The sequence below is a fragment of the Mastigoproctus giganteus genome, chromosome 11 (assembly GCF_048544385.1).
Source record: "Mastigoproctus giganteus isolate SK-2022 chromosome 11, ASM4854438v1, whole genome shotgun sequence".
NCBI lineage: Eukaryota > Metazoa > Arthropoda > Arachnida > Uropygi > Thelyphonidae > Mastigoproctus > Mastigoproctus giganteus.
The window spans coordinates 25,633,050-25,658,664 of NC_143585.1; the positions used below are offsets into that span (position 1 = coordinate 25,633,050).

Sequence of the window (25,615 nt, forward strand, 5' to 3'; positions counted from 1 at the left end):
AGTCTTGCTAGTGTGTGAGTGACCAACCCACAAGTTCCAGTCAATACCTGGAAAGTTAAAATCTCCCATTATAAGACATTCTGATTTACTGGCCCACTCTATTTCTCTACACAATTGCTCATTATGTTGTTGTTATTATTATTATTTAGGAGCATTAGCAACTAAAGCCATATTGCTCCGGGGATATGCAGTGGTCATTCCCTGACCTGCCACATCCTCCGTATTTGGTGGCTCATGGGCTCGAACCCCGGTCTAATCAAGAAGCATGTGCTACGCACTGCTGCTCCTGCCCACCTGGCTACGGAGGCGCCATTGCTCATTATACTCATCAGGCCTATAACAAACACCTACTCTCATTTTTGCTTTCCCAGTGATTATTTCACACCAAACAGACTCAACACTGCATTGTCCACCAACATCAATTGGATGCACTTCCTTAGATTTTATGTGTTTCTTAAATAACAGCATAACCCCTCCTCCCTTCCTACCCTGTCTATCCTTCCTATACACATTGTACTCCCCAAATTCCAACTCTTCACTGCCTATATCAGTGTGACACCACATCTCTGATATCTGAACAATTGATGTCTTGACTAGCACTTCAAGCTCATCAAATTTATTAACTATATTCCTAGCATTGGTGTACATGCACCTGTTCCTAGCGACCCTAACAAGTCCATGTATTTACTTGTTCCACTATGACTCCCAGCAGTCCTGGAAATCTCCATTACCTTGCTTTCCAGTATGCTGGCCATTCTAATAGAAGCAGTGCAAGAATCACTTTTGTCTCTGCCTGCTGCCACTGTTAACCTTTTAGTCTGTGTATCCCCCCATGCTAGAAGTTTTTTGACCCACCTAACACTGCCTCGATAGCATCAGAAAATATTTTTGCACTCTTTCTATTTAAGTGTATCCCATCCCTGTAGAAGCAGTCTCTCCTGTCAACAAGCACATACCAGGCTGAAATAAATTCTACCCCTTGAGCCTTGCACAGACTGTCCAGGGCCGAATTGATTGACAAGGCTCTCATCATATACTCCCTCCTATCATGTCTGGGCAGAATTGCAGACACTTTCACATTCAACCCTAACTTGCGATTTTTTTCAACACTGACCTGTATTTGTTGAGTAAATCTGCAGATCTCTTGCTCTAAATGTCATTAGTTCCAACATGTACAACAATATCACCTTTTGCACCCTGAAAAGATGATACACAACATCATCAACTTTTGCCCCTGGCAGACGACATACCCTGGTCCTGTGCCTTTTTGCATAGTATATTCCCCATCTCCCTGACAATAGTGTCACCAACAATAACTAGTTTCTACAATATAAGTTGAATAGATATAATCTTTAAACAATATGAAATTTCCATCAACATCTAAGCATTTTCTATGAGAATCTAATTTTAGATCTTTTTATGGACTGTCAGTAAATTTATAGACATTTAGAAAAGTGTTGAGTCCAATTATTATCATTATTCCTCTTTATACATACTAAGTACAACTTAACTTCGAGTTTTTTTTTTTTTTTTTTTTGAACAGAAAATGAATGGAATATTTACATTAATGTATTTTATAAAACGAAAGATAATTTATTACTTACCCTAATATTAAATAATAGAGAAACTATCTGAAAATGATTAACAACTGTAAGATGAATTACTTTCATTTTCAATTGCGTTCATTCATTTTCAATTACATTCATTTTCAATTACATTATCAATTACATTCATTTCATCCATACTTTCACTTTTCATGAAAGAATTAAAAAAACTGGTTTTACATGATTATCGGTGCTACCAGCTTATAGTACCGAAGCAAAGGCTCTTCAATATCAATTTCAGACTAATGCACAACAACAGATGTAGGTATTGTAAAAGCTGAGATATGTCATATGGATTTGTTGTGCAAAACTGCATAATAAAAATTAGTAGTAACTAGGTATGCAATAATCTATGCATCACACTCACTCTATAAAGAACTGAGAAGAAAATGGATTTTTGCCAGAAAGTTTGAAAAATAATTTTACAAATTATTTTACATTATTAACAAAAATTTTTCTGAATGTGCAGAAACTTGACATGGCCCACATATAAGGCAACCCTGTACTTTCTGATTTTTGTAAATTTCCAAAATTTCTTGACTTATACTCAAGTACTTAAGATATATTGCACTGGATAAACTGGATTGAACACTATCTAATTTAGCAATTTAAAACACTCACATGCACAAATTTCAATTTAATTTTTTATCATACAGGACAATTAAAAAAGAAGTTTCACAACTTTCTAAGCATAGAACATTATGTATTTTAAACTTAGTAAAACAACACCAAACACTGAATGAAAAACATGGCTGTGTATCTTACATGTTAGAAAACTTTCTTCCATCAACAGATCATTAACAATAATTCAGATCAGTCATATACCAACAAGATAACACACCCCATCATTTCTTTCCATGCCTCAAACATGGGATGAGATGGTACAATTCAATGGCCAAAGTGAAGCAATCTACAAACCTCGACCCACTGGATCTTTGATTCTGGGAAATGTTAAGGATCAAGTCTATCAGCTACCATTACCAGCCAATTTATAAAATACAAAGACCAGAATTAAAGATAATACAAATCACGTACAACCCAACATATCAGAGTGGATTTCATGGAACAACGACTTTCACTAGGATGTATGCTGCATGACTAGTGATAATCACATTGTGAAGTTATAGTCACCAATAAAAACTTCATGACCACAGTTTCACATGTTTTTAATTATATCACTAAAGCTTTTCTTTCTGTTTTTGAACTTTATACAGAGTCCTAGATGGCACAATATGAATGTGTCAGTGACCCAAGTTTGGCTCAAGACCCATAGCTAGAGAAATGCTGGCTCATGTAATAAAAATTTTCTAGTTCACATGCCTAGCAATCCTTCCCAGAACTAATAAATTTCAAAGAAACCAGTATTCAAACATTGATTTAAGAATAACTGTTATTCATGATATAGCAATAGTAATTTTTTTAAAAAAACAAGATTTCTTTTTGATGAACCATTAATGTTTCTCAGGATTATATGGGCTCTTTCTGACAACTGTTTCAATGTAACAAAAAGTGAACAAAGCATAATAAATTAAAAAAAGGTGAACAAATCACAAATTAACAAAAGGTGAACAAAGCTAAATTTTGCTAAAACGAGGGGACATAAATTCAAACTAGAAGGAAAGAGTTAGACTAGATTGTAAAAAGCATTCCGACAATCTAGCCTATAACTCTTTCCCCACAGCCACTGAGGGAATTGTTAATTACTGGAATAAGTTATCCCCATGATTAATTGAGGCCAATTTCCTGGATAAATTGAAATGCCAGCTGGATTAGAACCTATGGGAGGAGGAGGGAAACACATCGGTAGCTTCTTCCTCTCATCCCTTGGTGCAGCAACAAAAGCTTCCTTGCAGGGTATCGCCAATATTAATACTAATACTCTCCAAACAAGTAAAACTTCATACTGAAAACTAAAGTAAAACTGTTTGGATTTTATAAAACTGATAAAAAAAAATTTGTTTTTATTACTTACTTGATTATATTCTTTTCCCGAAGAGCCAGGAGTTCAACCTCTGAAAAATTTGAGTACCAAGTCCATAAAAAATCATAAACAAAAATCTTCTATTTAAAAACAATTAATTTTATTTTCTTAAATGCTAAGAATGGAAAAATTAATGTTTTCTTCTAAGCATCACCAAGCAAATTTTAAACAGCAATGTAAAATAAGGTAAAAATTAATACTCTCAGCACAACTACACAGAAAGGACAGAATTCATGGGATACCTGGTTCCTGGGCAATGCGACACTGTCACCCCTCTCCTTAGTGGACGAACCCACCACTTGGCAGGTATATAGGTACAGTGCATCATTGCATTCACATAGATGGTATTTGTTACCAGTATGGATAAATGTCGTGATTTAACCGACTTTGAAAGAGGGATGACAGTGGGTGCCCGACACATGTGTAACTCTATCGTGGAAGTGGTACAGAATTGCATTATCCCCATTTGACAGTATCAGTGTATCAGGAATACACCATTTCCAGAATAACATCTCATCATAGACAGCACTGTGGAAGGAGAAACGTGGTGGATGAATGTGGCCGTCGATATCTGTTTCACATTGTTTCAGCCAACCGAAGAGCGACAGTGGCACAAATCACTGCTGACTTCAACAAGGAAGGTGCCAGAAATATCTCCACCAAGACCATCAGGCAATCATTAGCCGCTATAGGTTATGGGAGCAGCCAACCCAACCAGAGTCCCATTGCTAACAGAGAAGAAAAATGCATGGGATGCATATAAATTATCAAGCGACTCAGAAGCCTATGGGAAATATAAGCTAGTCTGTAATCAGGTGACAAAGGAGGTTAGGCAGGCAAAGGCAGATTACGAGAAATCTTTGGCAAAAGATGCTAAGAAAAACAGCAAGGATTTCTTTACTTATATAAACTCTAAAAGGAAGGGGATGAATCTGATTGGTCCACTTGACATCGATGGTTCGACTGTTGATGATCCTGCTCAGATAGCAAACAAACTGAATGAGTATTTTGCATCTACATTCACACATGAGGAATTATTAAGGTTTGAAAATGGCAGAAGGTTATCAAATTGTAGCAGGATACTTAATGATTTTGTAATAACTGAAAGCAAAGTGCAGGAAAAATTGTTGAAGTTAAACATAAGAAAAGCACCTGGGGAAGATGGGATCTCTCCAGTTATATTAAAGGAGGCGGCAAAGCAACTAAGCAAACCCTTAGCCATAATTATGAGAGCATCCTTGGACTCAGGGGAGGTTCCCACGGACTGGAGATGTGCAAATGTATCCCAAATTCACAAAGGGGGATCGAAGGGTGACACGAGTAATTACAGACCAGTTAGTTTAACTTCTGTTCCGGGTAAAATAATGGAGTCACTGGTTAAAGATGCATTGCAAGATCATCTAGACAAGACTGCAGCAATAATTCAGACACAGCATGGGTTTGTTAAGGGAAAGTCTTGTCTGACAAATTTTATAGGATATTATGATGTGGTTACAAAGGAACTGGATGCAAAAAATAATTTTGATATCATATATTTGGATTTCAGGAAAGCTTTTGACACTGTTGCGCATGGAAGACTATTGTACAAATTGTAGCAGAATGGTATTAAGGGTAAGTTGCTACAATGGATAAAACGATGGTTAAATGGGAGAAGACAGAGGGTGGTAATCAATGGGCTGCTCTTCTTGGACTAATGTTATTAGTGGGGTCCCACAGGGTTCGGTGTTAGGTCCACTATTGTTTTGTATATTTATCAATGATATTGATGAAGGTATATCAGGCTTAATGTCGAAGTTTGCAGATGATACAAAGGTTGGCAGGGTTGTTAATGACAGTAATGGCAGTGTGCTACTGCAACAGGATCTAGATAATTTGGGCAGATGGGCTAAGAAGTGGCAACTGAAGTTTAACCTTGACAAATGCAAAGTACTGCATATGGGTAGAAGTAACCCCAGAGAAACGTACCAACTGTGTGGTACTACACTTAAGGTGGTAGAAAATGAAAAAGACCTGGGAGTAATTGTGCAGGCAGATATGAAGTTTTCTGAGCAACGCAGACAAGCTGCCAGGGCAGGTCATGGGGTTTTGTCAATGATATATAGGAATTTTGTTAGCAGGGAAAAGGAGGTGATTATCCCTCTGTATAAGGCAATGGTCAGGCCACGCCTTGAGTACTGCGTACAGGTCTAGAGGCCTCATTTTAGGAAGGATGTAGATTTACTTGAGTGTGTACAGAGAAGGGCAACAAGATTGGTGAGGGGAATGAAGGGATCCTCTTACCAAGAGAGGCTTAAGTTCTGCAAATTGCAGTGGCTGGAGACTAGGCACCTGCGCGGTGATCTGATTGAGGTATATAAGGCCTTGAATGGGTTGAGCACGCTGAATTCTGATGGGATCCTTCCACTTGTTCAGATTACGAACCTAAGGGGGCATAAATTCAAATTAAGAAAAGACAGTACAGATGCAGAATAGATGTGCGAAAATTTGCCTTTAGCCAGCGGGTGGTTAATTGCTGGAACAAACTTCCATCTGTCGTTGTGGAAGTTGATAGGTTGAATAAATTTAAGGAGGAACTGGACAGGCATTTGGAGGGAATGGTGCGATTTTTTTTTTTTTTTGGCTGATGCTGCATAAGCTCATACACTTGCTTTCTTGCATCAAATGCCACTACTACTACTACGACACAGGACTCTATGCCTCAACTGGGCAAAAGAACATCGGCACTGGACCTTGGATGATTCGAGACGGGCCTCCTGGTCTGGTGAGTCCCATTTCCAGTTATTTCGAGCAGATGGGAGGGTGCGTATCTAGTGACGTAAAAATTTTACGAATAAAATGCACAAGGACAAAGAGACTACATTCATTCTCTTCCACATCACCACATTATTACACAAAAGCACCATACTGATTTGTGTATTATGTAAACCTAATTAAAATCCAGGGCTGCTATGATATGGCCTACAAAGGATATGTTCAATGCAGGACTAAAACATGAAGCTTTTTTCTTTGGGGGGGGGGGGGTCTTGAATATCTGGTAATCTAAATGTAATGTATAGTTTACTATAATTTCAAAATGAATACTAAATATTTAGCACAGAATATTCAAGCTCTGAGAGAGAAAAATGAACACACACATACACTTTTTTTTTTTTCTGCTGGAACCCACTGGAATGCAGGAAGCTTATTTTTTTGTTCATGCAATATATGAAATCAAAAAATTTGTTAAAAAAATTATACATGTTGAAAGCATCAAAATATTTACTACTAAATTGATGGAGCACTGTATGTGAAATACCGATGACCATTTATAAATTGAGATTGATAATGTTCTGCACACCCTAATAGTAAAGTAATACAAGTAACTGTACCAATGCATTTATTGTCCACTTTACCTCGTTAGTTAGTTAGTTAGTTGAGTTTTATTGGCGCATCAGCAACTTAGGCTATAATGCGCCAAAACTTTGTCAACAAAATTAGTAAAACATTCAGTGACCTAATTAATTAGGTCACTAAGTCAGAGTATAAAAACAATTGTAAACTGTAAAAGACAAATATCTGTAAACGAGTAACAATAGTAAACCTTAAAATAATAAGATTTTTTTTTTTTTTTTTAAATACGAGTAAAAAGGTTTACTGTTTTTAGGAAACTAAAAATAGCAGACACATGGTCATTGTCAGATAAAATCTGACTGAGTGTATATGGCTCAGTCAGATGGTTAAAAGCGGTATAACGAGCATTTCTAAAATTGGTACAGTCACATAAAATATGTTTGATGGATAAAATGGTGTCGCACTGCTCGCACATAGGAGGGTCATCAGCCCTCAGCAAAAAGGAGTGTGTTAGATGACAGTGTCCTATGCGGAGCCGAGCAAGAACAACTTCCTCTTTGCGATCCCTGCGTAAGCTGGACCGCCATGGATGGATCATAGGCTTAATTCGACATAGTTTGTTTGTAGTAATCAGTCGATGCCACGAATCTTGCCACTGAGATTGTAGGTTACTACGGATCACTTGCCTGTAGTCTGTATAGGGGACTAACAGGTCAAGATTATCCGTCAGGGCTGCCGATTTGGCTGCAGTGTCAGCCAAATCATTTCCTCTAATCCCGATGTGACTGGGGATCCAGCAGAATCGGATATCGAATCCACTTACAAAGAGGCTGTATATTATCTGCTGGATTCGGGACAGGGTTGGATGATTAGTGTGTGACATCGCTGATAAAGCCTGTAGTGCACTCATTGAGTCGGCATATATAATACGGTGTTTATATATGCGTAACGGTGTTTTCTTATGTGATCTAGAGCTAACTCTATGGCATGCAGCTCTGCAGTGTAAATGCTGCAGTCAAGGGGTATCTGCTCTGATACAGTATTATTTGGAAAGACAGCAGCAGATCCCACATACGATTCTGACTTCGAGCCGTCTGTGTAAACTGGCAAGAAGTCAGAATGTTCTGCACGGTGTTGTGAATAGAGCTGAAGGTAGACAGAGGCTGGAGTATTAGACTTCGTCGCAAGTTTGAACGAGAAGTCACATGCTGGTGTTTGTGCATGCCAGGGTGGAAGGGGCTCCTTTGGTGATCGAGCGACCTTGTCTACCGAGATGTTAAGCTCATTGAGTAGCTCTTGAACACGAATGCCGAATGGGCGATTGGCGGTCCGCCGTGTGTTATAAAGATTTTCCCATCGTGGCTCGAAAACGGATGTCCACGTGGAATGGTCCGGCAGGGACTTCAGCTTGAAGGCATATTGTAGAGACAACTGCATTCGTCGAAGCGACAACGATGGTTCATTTGCTTCGACATACAGACTTTGGACAGGTGATGTTCGGAATGCACCAGTAGCGATACGAATGGCTTGGTGATGGATGGGGTCAAGCCAACGAACGGCGCTATTTCTGGCAGATGCATACACCTGAGACCCATAATCTAATTTTGAGCGTACAAGTGCACGGTACAGACGTAGTAGAGTGCATCGGTCTGCACCCCAAGAGGTAGAAGAGAGAGAGCGGAGGATGTTAAGCCCTCTCGTACACTTCGTACGTAGCTGACGAATGTGTTGAACAAATGTCAACTTTTTGTCAAAAATGAGTCCCAGGAATTTTGCCTCTGATACAACTGGGATGGTGCTTTGTCCAAGTCGTAATTCAGGCTCAGGGTGGAGGTTACGTTTGCGACAAAAATGGACGCAAACGGTCTTCTCCGGTGAGAACCTGAAACCACTGGCCGTGGCCCAGATGTTAACACGGTCAATAGCTTGTTGCAGTTGTCTCTCAATAACCCTCATATTGCATGATTGAGAGAATATGCTGAAGTCATCGACATAGAGTGCACTGTTTACAGTTGGAGGAAGTTGTTCTGAAATAGAATTTATTTTAATGGCAAAAAGCGTAACACTTAAGACAGATCCTTGTGGTACCCCCTCCTCTTGGCAAAAAGGCCGCGAAAGGGAGGATCCTACACGAACTTGGAAATAACGGCAGGATAAAAAAATTTTTAATAAAAATGGGAAGGTGGCCTCTCAGACCGAGATTGTATAGGTCTCTTAAAATACCAAATCTCCAAGTTGTGTCGTACGCTTTTTCCATGTCAAAGAACACCGACACCAAATGTTCTCTTTTTAGGAAAGCATCTCGGATAGATGTTTCCAGTCTAACTAAGTGGTCCAATGTGGACCTATTTCTTCGGAAGCCGCACTGAAAGCGGGAGAGAAGGTCATTCGATTCTAAATACCATAAGAGCCGAGCATTGACCATTCTCTCCAATATTTTGCACAGACAGCTGGTCAGAGCAATAGGACGATAGTTTTTTGGATATTTAGGATCCTTTCCTGGCTTAGCAAAAGCAAGAATAGTTGCCTTGCGCCAGGTTTCCGGAAAGTGCTCCTCGAGGAAGACTCTGTTGTACAGGAGGAGCAGACGGTCCATGGATTCTGGTGAAAGATGTTTGATCATTTCATAATGATGTTGTCTGGTCCAACAGCGGTAGCCTTTGTACGGGCGAGTGCTGTTTTCAGCTCATGGATATTAAATGGCCCATTGTATGGGTGGGATCCCTTCGATGTGAATTTAAGGGCCTGTTTTTCAGCGTTGCGCTTTAGGACCAGAAACTCTGGGGAGTAAGATGATGTTGCGGAGATGTTAGAAAAAGTTTCCCCAAGAGCATTCGCTATTGCAGTAAAGTCTGCAATAGTACATCCATTATATTCAAGGACCGATGAGGGGTGCGCTGTGTATTTTCCCTTCATTTTCCGGATTTTATCCCAGACTACCTTAGAGTTGGTAGACTGGTTAATAGATGATGTAAAACGGATCCACGATTCCTTTTGACTCTGACGACGGATGTAGCGTGCTTTGGCTCGTGCACGTTTAAAGGCTATAAGGTTGATCGTGGTAGGATATCAGCGGAATATCCCCCACGCTTTGTTTTGAGCCTTTTTTCCTGCTGTGCATTGTGAATTCCACCAGGGTTTGGGAAATGGTGGAAACCGGGCAGATGTTTTTGGAACAGTATTCGCAGCTGCTTGGACAATATTTTCTGTGATGTACTTAACTGCATCATTGATAGGCTCTTGACTGACTGTACTAAGATTAAAATTTTCCTGATGTTGGAAGGCAGTCCAGTCAGCCTGATCAAACTTCCACCGTGGTAACCTGAAGGGAAGACATGGTCTCCCACTGTGTAACAAGGTTATCACAGGGAAGTGATCACTTCCGTATGGATTCTCCTCCACTTCCCAAGTGAGTGAAGGGAGCAGAGAAGGGGAGCAGATAGAGAGATCAATGGCAGAAAAGGTACGGGTAGGCATGTGGAAAAAGGTGTTTGTTCCAGTATTTAGAAGGGAAAGGTCATTGTCATTGAGCATACGCTCTATGACTCGTCCCCTTCCGTTGATGTTAGCACTACCCCACAGGGTGTTATGTCCATTCATATCCCCGAGAAGTAATAAAGGGGGAGGCAACTGCGTTAGAAGATCATCAAGGTCTGCCTGGGAGATGTCAGTCCCAGGTGGCAAATAAATAGAGCATACAGTTAATAAGAATCCCACTGAAAGGCGAATTGCAACAGCCTCTATGCTGGTTGTAATTAGCAAGGGCTGCACTGGGGTATGGTTACCCACAAGGATAGCCACTCCCCCATGTACAGAGCCGTCCGCAATTCTATCCTTTCGAAAAACTGTGATGTTGTGCATGGTGGGATCATCATTTGCCTTTAGATATGTCTCCTGCAAGCAAAAGCAAACTGGCTCGGGCTTTTGCAGGAGGGCCTTGATGTCATCTATATTTCGCCTGAATCCACGACAATTCCATTGTAGGAATTTAGCCATTATTTTGGCTTGGTGGGTCCATCAGACGGCTTCCGAGGTGCTGAGGGCTTACTTTTGTCAGTCTTGGATTTATCTTTTTTGGGGAAGAAAGGACGCTGTCCCGTGTCCATTTCCTCCTCCGCAAAGAGTTCCAAGACTGACTCTTCGGGTACCTCCTTCTGCTCGACATCCATCTTTTCTTGGGTACTAGGGGGGACTTCCCCTTTCTTATTCTTTTCTTTCATAACTACCTTTGTAATTTGTGGAGCATTAGGAGGTACCGATATAGGAGTGGCAGCTGATTGGTCCTTCTGTGTAGGTTTTTGCGAACTTAAGAGATACCGCACGATGGGAGTGAAAGACTCCTTTGGAGGAATGGTCATGTCCGTCTGAGTTCCGACGGAACATCTCCCTGCTACCTTCTGGGCGTAGGTAGGTCTGTTGATATTCAGGGGTTTGACCGATTTCCTTGCCTCCTGGTATGATATATTTAGCTGTGCCTTCAGCCGTTGAATTTCTTTTTCTTCTTTCCACCTCTGGCATGCTCGTGAGTAGGCCGGATGTTCGCCCTCACAGTTAATACAGGTGGGTTTTGCGGCTGAACAAGCTGTTGTTTCGTGGTCCTTTGCACCGCATCGAGCGCATGCAAGGACTCCACGGCAGGCCATTTGAGAATGTCCATACTTCTGGCACTTAAAGCACCGTAAAGGGTTCGGAACGTATGGACGCACTGAACAGTTGATGTATCCAGCTTTAATCTCGTCAGGAGGTTTAGGAGTGTTAAAAGTCAGGATTACGCTCCTGGTTTTAACAATTTTTCCATCCCTTCGCGCAGTGATTCTCTTGACGGCAATGACTCCCTGTGGTTTTAATTCGGAGCAGATTTCCTCCTCGGTCACGTCGAGAAGGTCCCACTCCGAAATGACACCTCTCGATGAATTGAGTGTTCTGTGTGGTGTCACTGTTATAGGGATTCCTCCGATTGATGTTACTCGGAGTAGATGTTCGGATTGCTTGTCATTTTTTGTTTCAATTAAGAGGTCTCCAGAACGGAGCCTCTTAACTGATTTGGGAGAACCTACTAACCCATCTAACCCTTTTTGAATGAAAAAGGGCGACATTTTACCAATCGGTTTTTCACCGGTTGAGTGCATGATTAGGAACCTTGGGACTGGCCCTGATGGTAATTCGGTTCGCTGCCTCTTATTAGCAATAATGCTATCTGATTCTCTGTCTAAATTTTCAGATAGGGACCGGGTTGGGGCCCCTGAAGGAGTAAGTTTCTCAGGATTCATAGAGGTTTTTTATTTGTTCAGTGCCCGGGCTCCCCACCCACCACGGAGCCCAAAGGGACGCCCACTACCCGGCATGCAATAAATGCGCTCGGGAGTGGGACGCCAGGGCTACCCAGACACTGTACCCGCACCGCCGCCAGCCTGAATCCTGTCCCTCGGACCATGAGGGTAGGGGCATGGCATTGACACGGTTGACCCTCGCAGGCGAGCCTACTAGCCGATTGATCCTAGCCGGGCCTTCCAGGACCACCCGTCTTGTCGAAGCAGGGGCCAAAGTGGTGTATTGAAGCTGGGCCCCTCAACCACCAGGATCCCCCTTTCCGAATTTCCACGGGTCGCAGCGCACGGCAAACACGCCGGATTCCATTGATGTAAGCCCGGAACCTAGGCTGTGGGCGTTGGATCCCAGTGATGCTAGTCTGGAAGTCCAGCAGCGTCACTGGGAGGTCCCCTCACCACGTACAGGTGCCCACGTCGAGGGGCCACTTTACCTCATGGCTCCATTCAAAACCATCTGACTAAAAGCCAGTAATTCCCAACTGGATTCAGAAAAATAGCTGTTTATTGCCAGTGTTTTTCAACTGACCTTCTTTTTTACGGCTTTTATAATTAAAGGGCAAAACTTTTGCACAAGCCTTGTAATTGCTTGTGGATTTTTAAATATTAAAAAACAGTGCCTTGAAATGTTCTATGATCTTTAGCCACAGTGACAATTTACAAATTTTCCTTATATACATGAAATGTTTAACCAAGAATCCCACATGATATATGGCCAAACACTGCATGTGCAAGTTCTATTTATGAATTGCAAAATATACAAACTGTTAAGTTACAACAGGCTGGGCATATTGCCTCTGCATCACATAGAGGCAGGCACAATAATAAGTCATAAAATTGTCATTGTGGCAAAATATCAGAGAAGTTGCAAAGCACTGGTTTAGGCTCCCAGCTCTGATTGTTATTCAGTTATGTTATATTGGTAGATGAGAATCTGACTGAGAATTCTTACCTCCACAGGAATAATCATGGAAACATATATATGACTGGCATCTGACTATTACTTTAAAACTTTTATAACTATTCTTTGTCAACACTCTTTCCCTGATATAATGATACCTCATCTCAACCTTAGGGAACAACTGATTAATTAGATCATAATTAGATAAGATGTTCACATTTATTAATTTTAATAGAAGAGAGCACATTTCAATTAAAGAAAAGCTTGCATAATCAAATATATAAGTGATTAAGCACTTATAAGCCAACCTAAGGATTTAATCTTCTGACTTTGCTCTTGCAATGTTTCTTCATACTTCAGTTTGTTCTGTTCATATTCCTGCTTTATCGCTTCACACTGACTGCTGATTTCCTTGCATCTTTAAAATAAAATGCATATATTAAATCATATACCAAATAGTTGTAAATATTAATAAGATAAATAACATTCAAGTGAATATAATAATATTACTGTAGACTTTAATTAATCTGACCATAAGTTAAAAAACTTAATTAGCATGTCTCTAAAAATAATTTTTATAATCACATTGCACTAATATTTGAGTACATACACTTATATATGCATGTGTGTGTGGGGGGGGGGAGGAGTAAGATTTTACAAAAACAACAAGAGGAAGGCTACAGGACAATATCACCACTGTATACAGAAAAGCACAGATACAGAATGGTACAGAGGCAGAAAATAGCAATCATTTTATGTAGGACTCCAAAACTTTATTATAAATACTCTAAAGTAGGAATCTTCAATCCACAACACATAGGCATTGTGCAACCCATAAAGCTATTTGGTGAGACCCATTAGCATGAATCAGATCTAATAATGAATTCAGTAATGTCGGGCAAATATACAATCTCCTAATGGTTGGCAATAAAGTGGCAAAACAATATTAAGTGAAATGACATTAGGCAAGGACTACCTATACAAGCCTTGGGATCTAAAATATGTTCAGCCTGTATTGTGCTTTAATAAATTGGTAAAGTCAGCTCTTCCATAAGATGAAACATGTAAAATACAAATGAAAGAACATGCTGTATTAATCAGAAAAAGCAGCAAATTTCTTATTAAAATAGTTAAGGTTTCTGCCTAAGCTTTTCATTGTGTTTGTGAAAATATAAAAATCGTATCTTTCTGAAAGTAATGTATATTGCATTTGCAATATCATAATTATTATTTCAATAAATGAAAAAGACTTCACTTTGTCATGAGCAGATTTTTAGTTTTCAGTGAATTGTAAAGTTTCAAGAAGAAGTGTTTTCATTTATTAATAATTTATTTCTGCATAATAATTCGATCCAATCCATATATCAAATAATGTACATGTACACCCACAAACCAAAACATTATGCCCCATACCTAGTAGAGTGTTGAGCTGACTGCCTGACCGGGTGCAAATGGTTATCGCAGCTGTTCGCTGTGATAACCATTTGGACCTGGTGTGGCACTGACTCCAAGACTGCAGAAGATGTCCTCACGTATGCTGGATTGGCTGGACAAAAGGATATCCCAGAGCAATGGAGCAAGGCACTGGTATGGACTAGTGAATACTGCATCCCACAAATGTTTGGCAGGATTGATGTCTGTGGAATTTAGGCCTTTGACATGGGGTGTTGTTAAAGGAGTCCAGTGATATCTGGATATACAGTCACCATATAGAGCAAAACTTAGTCCGAAACAATGCCGAGGTAGGATCTGACAGTGAAGGTGTATTCACTTGTGATAAGGGGTTTTTCACAGTGATATTAGCATTAGTAAAGGCATATGATGCAAGAAAGTAAGCTTATGCAGCATCAGCCAAAAAAAAAAAAAAAAAAAAAAACTTCCATTTCACCCCTCCGTTCGTTCGAAATACCTGTCCAGCTGGGCCTTAAATTTATTTAGGCTATCAACTTCCACAACAAGGGATGGAAGTCTGTTCCACCAACCAACTACCCACGAAAACATCCCACAGCCATGATGCCACTGCTGCCAGCCTTTCCTCCAACTGTGCACTCTAGTTGCACCTCTTCACCCGCTTGCAGTCAAATATGCAGCCATCCATCAACATGATGGAACTGGAAACTTGATTCATCAGGCCAGGCAACTCTTTTCCAGTCATGTCAAGGAACAGTGCTCCAATACCCACTGCAGGCAGAAGTATCCATGATGATCAGTGGACATGGGCACATGAACAGGTCACCTACTCTCTAAGCCTATCTGCAAGAGTGTCTGCCAGATGGTGTGTTCAGAAATGTATCTTTATGTGACCTGGTTTTAGTCTTCCATTAATTGAGGGATCATGAGCTGTCTGTTGTCCCAGACAGCATGTCCTGCCAACCACCATTTGCTTTAACTGTCAATCAGTGGTGGTCTGCCCCTCTCTCTTCAGATCATTCCCAGTAGATTATAACTACGGCAGTCGTTAAACAGCTAACAATCACTGCTGTTGCTGAAATGTTCCACCCCCACCTTCCTAGCACCAAAAATCATTCCACATTCAAACTCTGTCAGGTTCTTCCCTTCCCCCAATTGGCTTTGTACTGATGAACTGACAGGCCCTACCCATGTTGTCAGTATATATGCTAGGTCTGTCGGTGATCGGTGACGTCTTCTAGGTGGTGTGAGGTATATCCACTCGTGGAGAGGGGTGGTCAATGTTTTGGCTCATGACTGTATCTAAAGAATATATTTTTCAATCAAAATGCTCAGTGAATGATTTTATAATTCTTCAATGCATAGCAGTAGCTAAAAGCTTACAAAGACATCGTCTGAGCATGATGTTGCAAATTCTAAAAAAGCTAATCAAAACATTAAATTTTTTGTAAATTTGGAAAATTAGCCATGTAAACACGAAATGCTCATTATGCATGGAGATGATGCTATCACAAAAAAAAAAAAACTGTTTTCAAGTGGTTTCAGAAGTGTCACACAACAAATTTTTTAAATTGAAGATGAAGAAAGATGTGGTCACCCCCCAATATCACCAAAATATCAGTGAAATCCACACCATTATTTAATCAGATTGATCACTGATCATTCAAGAAACTGCTGAGGGGAGGGGGTCCTTCATTCAGTTCAACTGAGACCCTTTTGAATGAGGATTTGGCATGCAAAAAGTGAGTGCCGATTTTTTTCTACACATTCTAACTTGAAATTAAAAACAAAACCGAGTTCTCATGAGAAGTTTACCTCAGTATTGAGCATTACAGCTCTGGTTCATACTATCTAAAAAAAATTATAGCATATGATCAGTCTTAGGTGTATGGATTTGGCTCAGCAACAATGATTCAAATCTTCCAGTGGAAAACAACTTCCTCACCAAGGATAAGAAAGGCATGGCAGTCAAAATCACACATAAAGATCATGCTAGTTCTATTCTTTGATAATAAAAGGATTGTGTTATTATAATTCATGTCACAAGGTGTCACTGCTAATACAGCCTACTAACAAGAAGCTTTAAAATGGTCACAAGATGCAATCTGATGAAACAATGTGTTGTATCACACATCACTTGATGTCTGGAATTTTTGATCATTCTCATTAGCATTAGTAGAGGCATACGATGCAAGGAAGCAAGCTTATGCAACATCAGTAAAAAAAAAAAAAAATATCCTCCCATTCATTCCAAATGCCTGTCCAGCTCAGCCTTAAATTTATTTAGGCTATTAGCTTCCACAACAAAAGATGGAAGCCTGTTCCACCAATCAACTACCTACTTGACGAAGAATTCTACAAGCAAGACAAAGAATCCCATCAGCATTCAGCTTGCTCAACCCATTCAAGGTCTTATACACCTCAATCAGATCACCTCACAGGTGCCTACTCTCCAGGTGCTGCAATTTGCAGAACTTAAGCCTTTCTTGGTAAGGCACCCCTTTGTTCTCTTCACCAATCTTGTTGCCCTTCTTTGTACTCGTTCCAGCAACTCTACATCCTTCCTAAAATGAGGCCTCCAGACATGTACACAATACTCTAGGTGTGGCCTGACCACTGCCTTGTATAATGGGATTATCACCTCCCTGTCCCTGCTAGCAAAATTCCTATATATCATTGACAAGACTCCATGACCTGCCCTGGCAGTCCGTCTGAACTGCTCAGCGAACTTCATATTTGGCTGCACAATTACCCCAAGGCCTTTTTCACTTTCCACTTTAATTTATTTAAATATTTTCACATTTATAATTTTAATTTCAAGTAAAATTCTATGATTTTTTTGTTCAAATTTCTGATTGTTACTCCTATTATACGTATACTATCATTAATTATACTTTTACATATGTTCAACTATTAGTTCAAAACTTTGTGATTGTTATTATGCTATTATTAATTATATTATACATATATTATATTCAAATTTTATTGGAAATAAAACATTAATAGTACATAATATTTTTTATTTATTTAAAAAAAATAGTTAAAATGTATTTTTTTTCCTTGTCTCTCTCTCTTTTTTAAGGGGCCCAATATTTTCTTCTGCGCCCGGGGCCTCAACCTACCTTAATTCGCCTCTGAACCCCAGAGCAACGTATCAACTCTGTGGTACTACACTGACAGTGGTAGAGAATGAAAAGGACCTGGGGATAATTGTGCAGGCAGATATGAAGTTCTCTGAGAAGTGCAGACAGGCTGCAAGAGTAGCTCGTGGTGTCTTGTCAATGATATACAGGAAAATTTCTAGCCGGGATAAGGAGGTGATTATTCCCTTGTATAAGGCAATGGTCAGGCCACACCTTGAGTACTGTATAGAGGTCTGGAGGCCTCATTTCAAGAAGGATGTAGAGCTGCTGGAACGAGTACAGAGAAGAGCAACAAGATTAGTGAATGGAACAAAGGGTTGCTCTTACGAAGAAAGGCTTAAGTTTTGCAAATTACAGTGTCTGGAGACTAGGCACCAGCAAGGTGATCTGATCAAGGTGTATAAAGCCTTGAATGGTTTGAGCATGCTCAATGCTGTTGGTATTCATCCTCTTGCTCAGAATAATCACCTGAGAGGGCATAAATTCAAATTGAGGAAAGACAGAAGTAGGATAGATGTGCGGAAATTTGCCTTTAGCCAGCAGGTATTTGGTTGGTGGAACAGACTTCCATCCCTTGTTGTGGAAGTTGATAGCCTAAATAAATTTAAGGCTCAGCTGGACAGGTATTTCGAACGAACAGAGGGGTGAAATGGAAGTGGGTTTTTTTTTTTTTTTTTTTTGTCTGATGCTGCATAAGCTTGCTTTCTTGCATCATGTGCCTCTACTAATGCTAACTTCCAAAATCTCGCTGTCTAAATTCAGAATAAACCAAGGATCTTGACTAGGTCTATAAGCTACTTATAGAAAATAATTTAATATAACAATTAGTCAATAAAGCAGCTAAATATAGCTAAAAACCTTCCCATTCGCCAGCTCTGCAAAATTTGTAAACCACGTGGATTGGATACCCTTACCGTTACTCAGTAATAACCTACAAAATCTCTAAGTTAAAATTTAAACTAAGTATCATAACTAGGATTATAAAGCTACTCTAGAAAATAAGTTAATATGCCAATTTAAGCCAATTTAAGTTAATAAAACAGAAAAAACTTTTCTGTTTTCCTAAGTCGTAAAAACTTTGCCTGAACAAGGCTACTCTCGTTTCCATGATGAAACAAGTATGCACTTCCTTTGCATTTGTGATAGCAGATATTAACTTTGAATATTGTTAATATCTGTGATGGCAGATATTAACAATATAAACATTTTAATTAAAAACCATGTATATAATTTATTACGTAATTGTGAATCTTTTATTTTATTTGTTTCTTACTGGTTGCTTTGTTTTTTTGGTTTTAAGTCATAATGAATTAGCTTGTTGTGACATTTTTTACTAATCACCTGTCATCTACAAATGGGAAAAAACCAAAACAAGAGGGGAAAAAAAAGAAATGTTAGCACTTATAATGTTATGGCTTTCAAACCCACTAATAGACTTCCATCTTTTGTTGCTGAAGTTGATAGCCTAAATAAATTTAAGGCCGAGCTGGACAGGCATTTGGAATGAATGGAGGGGTGAAATGGGAGGGTTTTTTTTTTTTTTTGGCTAATGCTGCATAAAAGTTTGCTTTCTTGCATCGTATGCCTCTGCTAATGCTAATATATTAGAAAATTAAACTCATTTATTAAAAATGAATAAAAACTAATTTATTAAAAAATCAATCAAGCTTCATACTGTTGGCAAACTTGGACATCAAACTTATACTACATTCACCAATATCCTTAATGAATATCAGGAAAAATTTTAGAAAACATATGAGGAAGATATTTTCTTCCTCAAAGGAAAAAAGTAGAAGAAATAAACAAAGAAAACTTACTTTGACGAGTTAGGAGTTGAACTGTGAATGAATATTGACTAGCTGATGCCTATGTTTTTTTTTTTTTTTATGTGAACCCCAAACACGAGAGGTATTAGAACCTATAGTACTTAGTACCGTGCTGGGTTGGAGGTTAAGAAGACGAAAGAAGATATTTGTTGACACTGGACTTGAACTTCTGTAGATTGTAATTTTCAGGAAATACGAATGAAGGAAGGTTGTTCCAGAAAACGGCAGTTGAATGAATAGATGAGGAAGATGAAAAGTTGGTTCTGTGGGTTTGAAGTTGGACAGTAAATGGATGTTGGCTGGTGGGAGCACGTGTTTGGACTGTTTTGAAAGAGAGAGTGGGAATTATAGAAGCCAGTTCAGAAGAACAGTGCCCATGGAAGTATCTGTAGAAGAGGCATGCAGCAGAAACAGTACGTCTATGAGAAAGCGAGTGGAGAGACGCTGTTAGAGATGAATCATTAATTAACCTAACTGCCCTCTTCTGAATGGAATCAAGAAGCCTGAGAGAGGTTTTGGGGGCACCACCCCAGATGTGGGAACAATATTCCATGGCAGGGCGGATTTGCGATTTATACAGAGTGAGCAGCTGTTTGGAAGAAAAGTAACGACGAGAGCAAAAGAGAAAACCAAGTTTTTTAGATGCAGAGGAAGCAATATTTGTAATGTGCTTGTGCCAAGAGAGATTAGAAGTCAGGGTAATCCCCAAAAGAGATATATCATTTTGCCTAGAAATCGGAGTGTCACTAAAGATAAGCATAGGAGCAGAAGAATCCTTTTTGCGAGATATAAGACAAGACTGAGTTTTAGAGGGGTTGAAATCAACTAAGTTGTCTTTGCCCCACTGGAGAATTACCTGAAGATCGGCATTTAAGGAATTGGTAGCAGATTTTTGATAAGTTGAAGCTGATTGAGCAGGACGAGGTATCTCAAAATGGAAAGTTGAATGCAATGTGCTATCATCGGCAAAACTATGGATAGGATTTCCAGTCAATGGAAGAACGTCATTGATATACAAAAGGAAAAGAGTGGGGGAAAGAACTGAACCTTGGGGGACACCGGCATTAGTGGAGAAGTTAGAAGACAGAGAGCCATCTACCATCACCCTCAGTGAGCGATCAGAGAGAAAACTGGATAACCAATTACTAAAAACAGTTGGCAAACCATAAGATGGAAGCTTGTTTAGAAGACCTTTATGCCAAACACGATCAAAAGCCTTTGAGATGTCAAGAGCAACTACTTGTGTTTCACTGAACCTTTCCATTGAATTAGTCCATAAATGGGTAACATAAGCCAGAATATCACCAGTGGATCGACACTGACGGAATCCATACTGGCGATCGTTGATCAGACGGAAGGTTTCTAGGTAGTTTAAGAGTTGGCGGTTAATTGATTTCTCCATTACTTTAGAAAGAGTAGAAGTAATTGCAATGGGACGATAATTGGATGGGAGGGATTTGTCACCCTTTTTAGGAACTGGCTGGATATGAGCAAATTTCCAAGCAGAAGGAAAAACACCTTTGGAATAAGAAAGTGAAAAAAGGCGACAAAGAATAGGAGTAAGTTCAGGAGCACAGGTTTTGAGAACAAGTGGAGAAATACCATCAGGACCTGGAGCTTTCTTAGCATCAAGATTCATCAGAATCCTTCTGATATCCTTTTGACGGAAGACCACAGGAGGCATTGAATGGAGCGTGTTGGGAATGGTGGGAGGTGTTTTACCAAGATCATTAATACATGAGCTGGAAGAAAAATGGGAAGCTAGCAGGTCAGCTTTATCCTTGGCTGAAGTGACAACAGAACCATCTGGTTTGGACAGAGGTGGGAGCAGAGATGGGCAAAAGTTGCGGCCAATAGCTTTGGCAAGCGACCAGAATGCTCGACTACCATTAGGGCAAGAAGCAAGTTTTTTCCTCTTAGCCTGTTCAAACTCTAGTTTGGACTGATTAATAACTGCTTTACAATTGTTGCGAGCTTTGATGTAGGCAGAAAATGAAACTGAAGAATTAGAAACAAGCCAATTACGATATGCAACATTCTTCTCGTGAACAGCCTTAGCACATTTATTGGAAAACCAAGGTTTAGATAAGGGACGAGATTTTAAAGTGGAGTGTGGGATAAAGGATTCCATTCCTGCAAGAATAATTTCACTGACATGATCTGAGCAAACGTTGACATCAGAACTTTTGAAACAGTAATCCGACCAAGGAAAAGAAGAAAAGAAGTTTCGCAGGTCATCCCATTTTGCATTCTTGTAATGCCAAACAACATGAGGTTGGGAATAGCCATGAGATAAAGGTTCCATTGGAGAAGAGACAATCACCAAGTTGTGAACTGAAGTGCTAAGGGACCTCTCACTTCGACCGTGTACTTAAAAGGGTTGTTTGTGAGAAAAAGATCAAGCGTATTGGCTGTATGATTAGGATTGTCCGGTATTCTTGTAGGTAAATGAACAATCTGTGCTAGGTCATTAGTAATTGCAAAAGCCTCAGCATCTCGACCAGCTAGGTCGGTATGACTAGAAAACGGAAGCCAGCTGGAGTTGTGAACATTAAAATCACCAAGGAAAATTACCTCACTGTTAGGAAAGTTGGACTGGAGAAAGTCAAGTTGCAAAGAGAGGAAGTCAAACAGATCCAAGTGATTAGTGGAGTTGGGAGAACGGTAGAGACAACAGATGAATTTGATACAATGAGGTAGAGAGATTTTAAGCCAGAGAAGATCAAAGAGAGGAGATTCCAAATTTCCAAGTCTCTGACAGGGAATATCAGAACGGACATATGCACAAGTACCACCTTTGAGGCGAAAGGAATCATACAGCGAATAATTTGGGCATCTGAGATGAACAGTAGTTGAATCAACCGATAACTGAGATTCTGTCAGAAAAAGTACATGGGGTTTGGCAGACTGCAAGTGGAAATGGACATCGTTGAGATTAGAATTGAGACCACGTATATTTGTGAAATGAATTAGGAAGTCCTTGGGAGGTTTAGACCTTTTCGCAGATAAGCTTGCTCTATTAGTTTGACAATTCATGGTGTATTCAATAGTAAGAAAAAGTGGGTGGGACATACTGTATGAAGTAATGAAATTTTTGGATATGGCGTACACGTGGTAAGAATGTACCCAAATCCTTGACATAACATGGCCTCGACAATGCTCCCCACATACACACTACTCGGACTCCCTCCAGTCACTATCTGGCAGAGTAGAGGTAGCAAGATTATACACTAGCTGATCCGGAAGCTTATTAGAGAGTTACCAATAGGTTCAGTCCGGTGTACTAACTAGTGGCCGGCCTGCGAACACCGTTTTAGAGCTGTACCCTCGAAATGTAAGGAATATTGGATCTCGCCACGATGTTCATCATAACCTCAAAAGTCATCAATCATACTGCATGATGGAAGAGATAGGGAAGGGTTGACCGGAACTTAGCTCTAGAGACTAAACATGGGTTCCACCACTTCAAGCCTCCAATAAGCAAAGTGGTGGTATTTCACCGGTTGATGAGAATCATCTACCACCTAGTACTGCCTGGTAACATAGAGGGGCGGTGTTCCTCCATGTGGTGTGGACGCCACACCTCGACCCCTGCTTACGTTGGTTCACACCTGGGTGGTCACCCACCATGTACTTGTGTATGGAGGTTATACCCAGGATTACTAACAGTCCCACCATCATGAAGGTGCAAGCAGAGGATTTGGCTGACCACAGACCGTCCGGACTTCGCCGAAATTGGGTCCACTTGACTTGAGTGTCACCCGAATATCAGTTCCATCAGCGTTTTAGACTCCCAGGTAGCAAGTACAGCTTGTCTGGCATATCTGAGAGAATGTCTGTGACAACCTCAAGGACCAAGGTTTGGAAGAAACAAGTGGCACTACAGATGCTATTCAGATGAATAGTGCCCATGGAAATATCTGTAGAAAAGCATGCTGCAGAAACTGAATTCTGTACGAAAAGGACTGGAATCAGTTTGTAAGAGAGGGAGGGGATCATCAGTTAACGTGGCCTTAGTAACCATTAATTAACCCCAACCCATTTGGATAGAGATGACAAGATATAAGATAATTAGAATTCATCATAAATATCAAAACCATCTGAGCATCAATAATGAGAAAAATACCATCAGAGTAACATCACACCTTTGTTTATACAATCACATAAAAAAAATTATATATTAAGATTATATTCATAGTTACCTGCTCTTCTCATTACTTAATTCTGCTTCCAACTTTTGAATCTCAGCTTCTAAATCTAGGGGGAGAAAAAAATTAAAAAATAAAAATAAATAAATACATACAACAGCAAAAAATAAATAATCATGCATGCATGTATTGATATATATATATATATATTTTACATGAGTGTTCAGATGCATTATTATTTATCTTTTACTATTATTAATTATAATTTTCTTATTGTATTTATACAAAGAAATTATAAACAGCACAACTTGGTTCAGTTTTTATTCCATATACCATCAAAAAATATATATTTTTTCATAAGTCTTTGATCTCTCACTTTGTGAGACTATTGAAATGAACTGGCTCAGTGTTGAACTACAAATAAATAATATGCTTTATATGCTTGGAATAAGTTCTCTTTGGATTAATGAATAAATCCAGATGGCGCTAGTTTGTTATGGAGGTTTTTTTATATGTGCTGTGTCCCATCATGCTAAATTTTTCAGTTTTTACGTGGCTATGCAATTGATGTTAATAGTTAAATATATGGAAGTGCGCAGTTCTGATGGCTCTTATATCCCTGTAAGTTGATGGCGAAATAATGCAAGTACTGTTTTGAAATAGAGCACTCTCGATTTACCGGGATCAGATTAACCAGACACTTCAAGATTCCAAATTTAAAAAAAAAAAACAATCAACCAGAAATCATAAAATTCAAGTAATAACTTGGAAGATTGTCAGCATTGGAAGATTTGTGTGCCTATTATCTTGCAACCCCTGCTGTCTTCACAGAAAATTAAAACAATAAGGATGTAAGAAAATGGCCAACAGTATCGTGTGGAATTCAGATTTGTCAGTGGCAACGGTGAACACAATAAAGGAGAAAGACAGAATACGAGAAGCGGTGAATCGATCGGCACCAATGAAGTCATCAACTATAATAACCAAGGCTACGAAATATACATCAGTTTTTACAGTACCAAAAAAAAATATAAAATATCGGTGTAAAAAACACCATAGACAAAAGACAGTACAAAATCGTGTTTCTTCTTCCTTTTATGTTTTCTTTTCTTATGTGCCACTCTGGCTACTTCACCACTGTCTCCAGATAAAGTTTTTAATTGAACAAATTAAAAATATATAACTATTTTTCTTCTGGAGGTATTATGCAGTTTTTAAAATTTTGACATATCAGGGATATAGTAGCAATATTTTATTTGTCATTCCCGAGTTACGTAAAACTCAACTACATAAGAATTCCTGGAACATATCTCTTACGTATGTCGGGGATTTACTGTATTTTTGGATTAACCGAGGAATCGATTATTTGGGAATTTTTTTTTACCATCTATCCCAGAAAATTGAGAGTCTACTATATAAAGGAATGCTCATCCTCAAACCTTCAAGCCTAATTGCTTTGTCCCACTTGGTAGTGCTAAGCGTAGCATTCTACTGACTTTTTTTTTTTTTTTGTTTGGTTTTTTTTTTTTTTTTTTTTTTTTTTTTTAGGAGCATTAGCAACTAAAGTCATATTGCTCCGGGAATATGCGGTAGTCATTCCCTGACCTTTCTGCATCCTCCGTATTTGGTGGTGATGGGCTCGAACCCCGGTCTAATCAAGAAGCGTGTCCTTCCCACCTGGCTACGGAGGCACCTTCTACTGACAAACCTTGCTGAACCAGACTCTGCTGCCTTGCAAACCATCAACCACTCTGCAAAAACTCTCCTCCAGGTAACCAACAATGTTCTAAATTGAAAATTATGAAAATCTCAAATTCACATCTACAATCCTAGAGCTGAAGAAGAAAAAGAACACTGGAATCACTACTTCCAAAAGCCATAAAGCTACAGCAATGAACAAATGATCTTGTCGTCTGACTCAACAGCAATTGGCTCCACATACCAT

General features: G+C 39.5%; 1 protein-coding gene across 1 annotated transcript in view; it reads right to left on the reverse strand.

The window, feature by feature from the left end:
- The window catches only part of LOC150077816 (uncharacterized), a 95,909-nt gene that overhangs the window by 43,732 nt on the left and 26,562 nt on the right, over positions 1-25,615 (reverse strand). The window contains exons 3-5 of the mRNA XM_090384370.1: positions 23,725-23,779; positions 13,452-13,561; positions 3,577-3,616 (exon numbers count right to left, since the gene is read on the reverse strand). Of these exons, the coding sequence (XP_090240496.1) occupies positions 3,577-3,616; positions 13,452-13,561; positions 23,725-23,779 (205 nt within the window). The remainder of the gene's footprint in view (positions 1-3,576; positions 3,617-13,451; positions 13,562-23,724; positions 23,780-25,615) is intronic.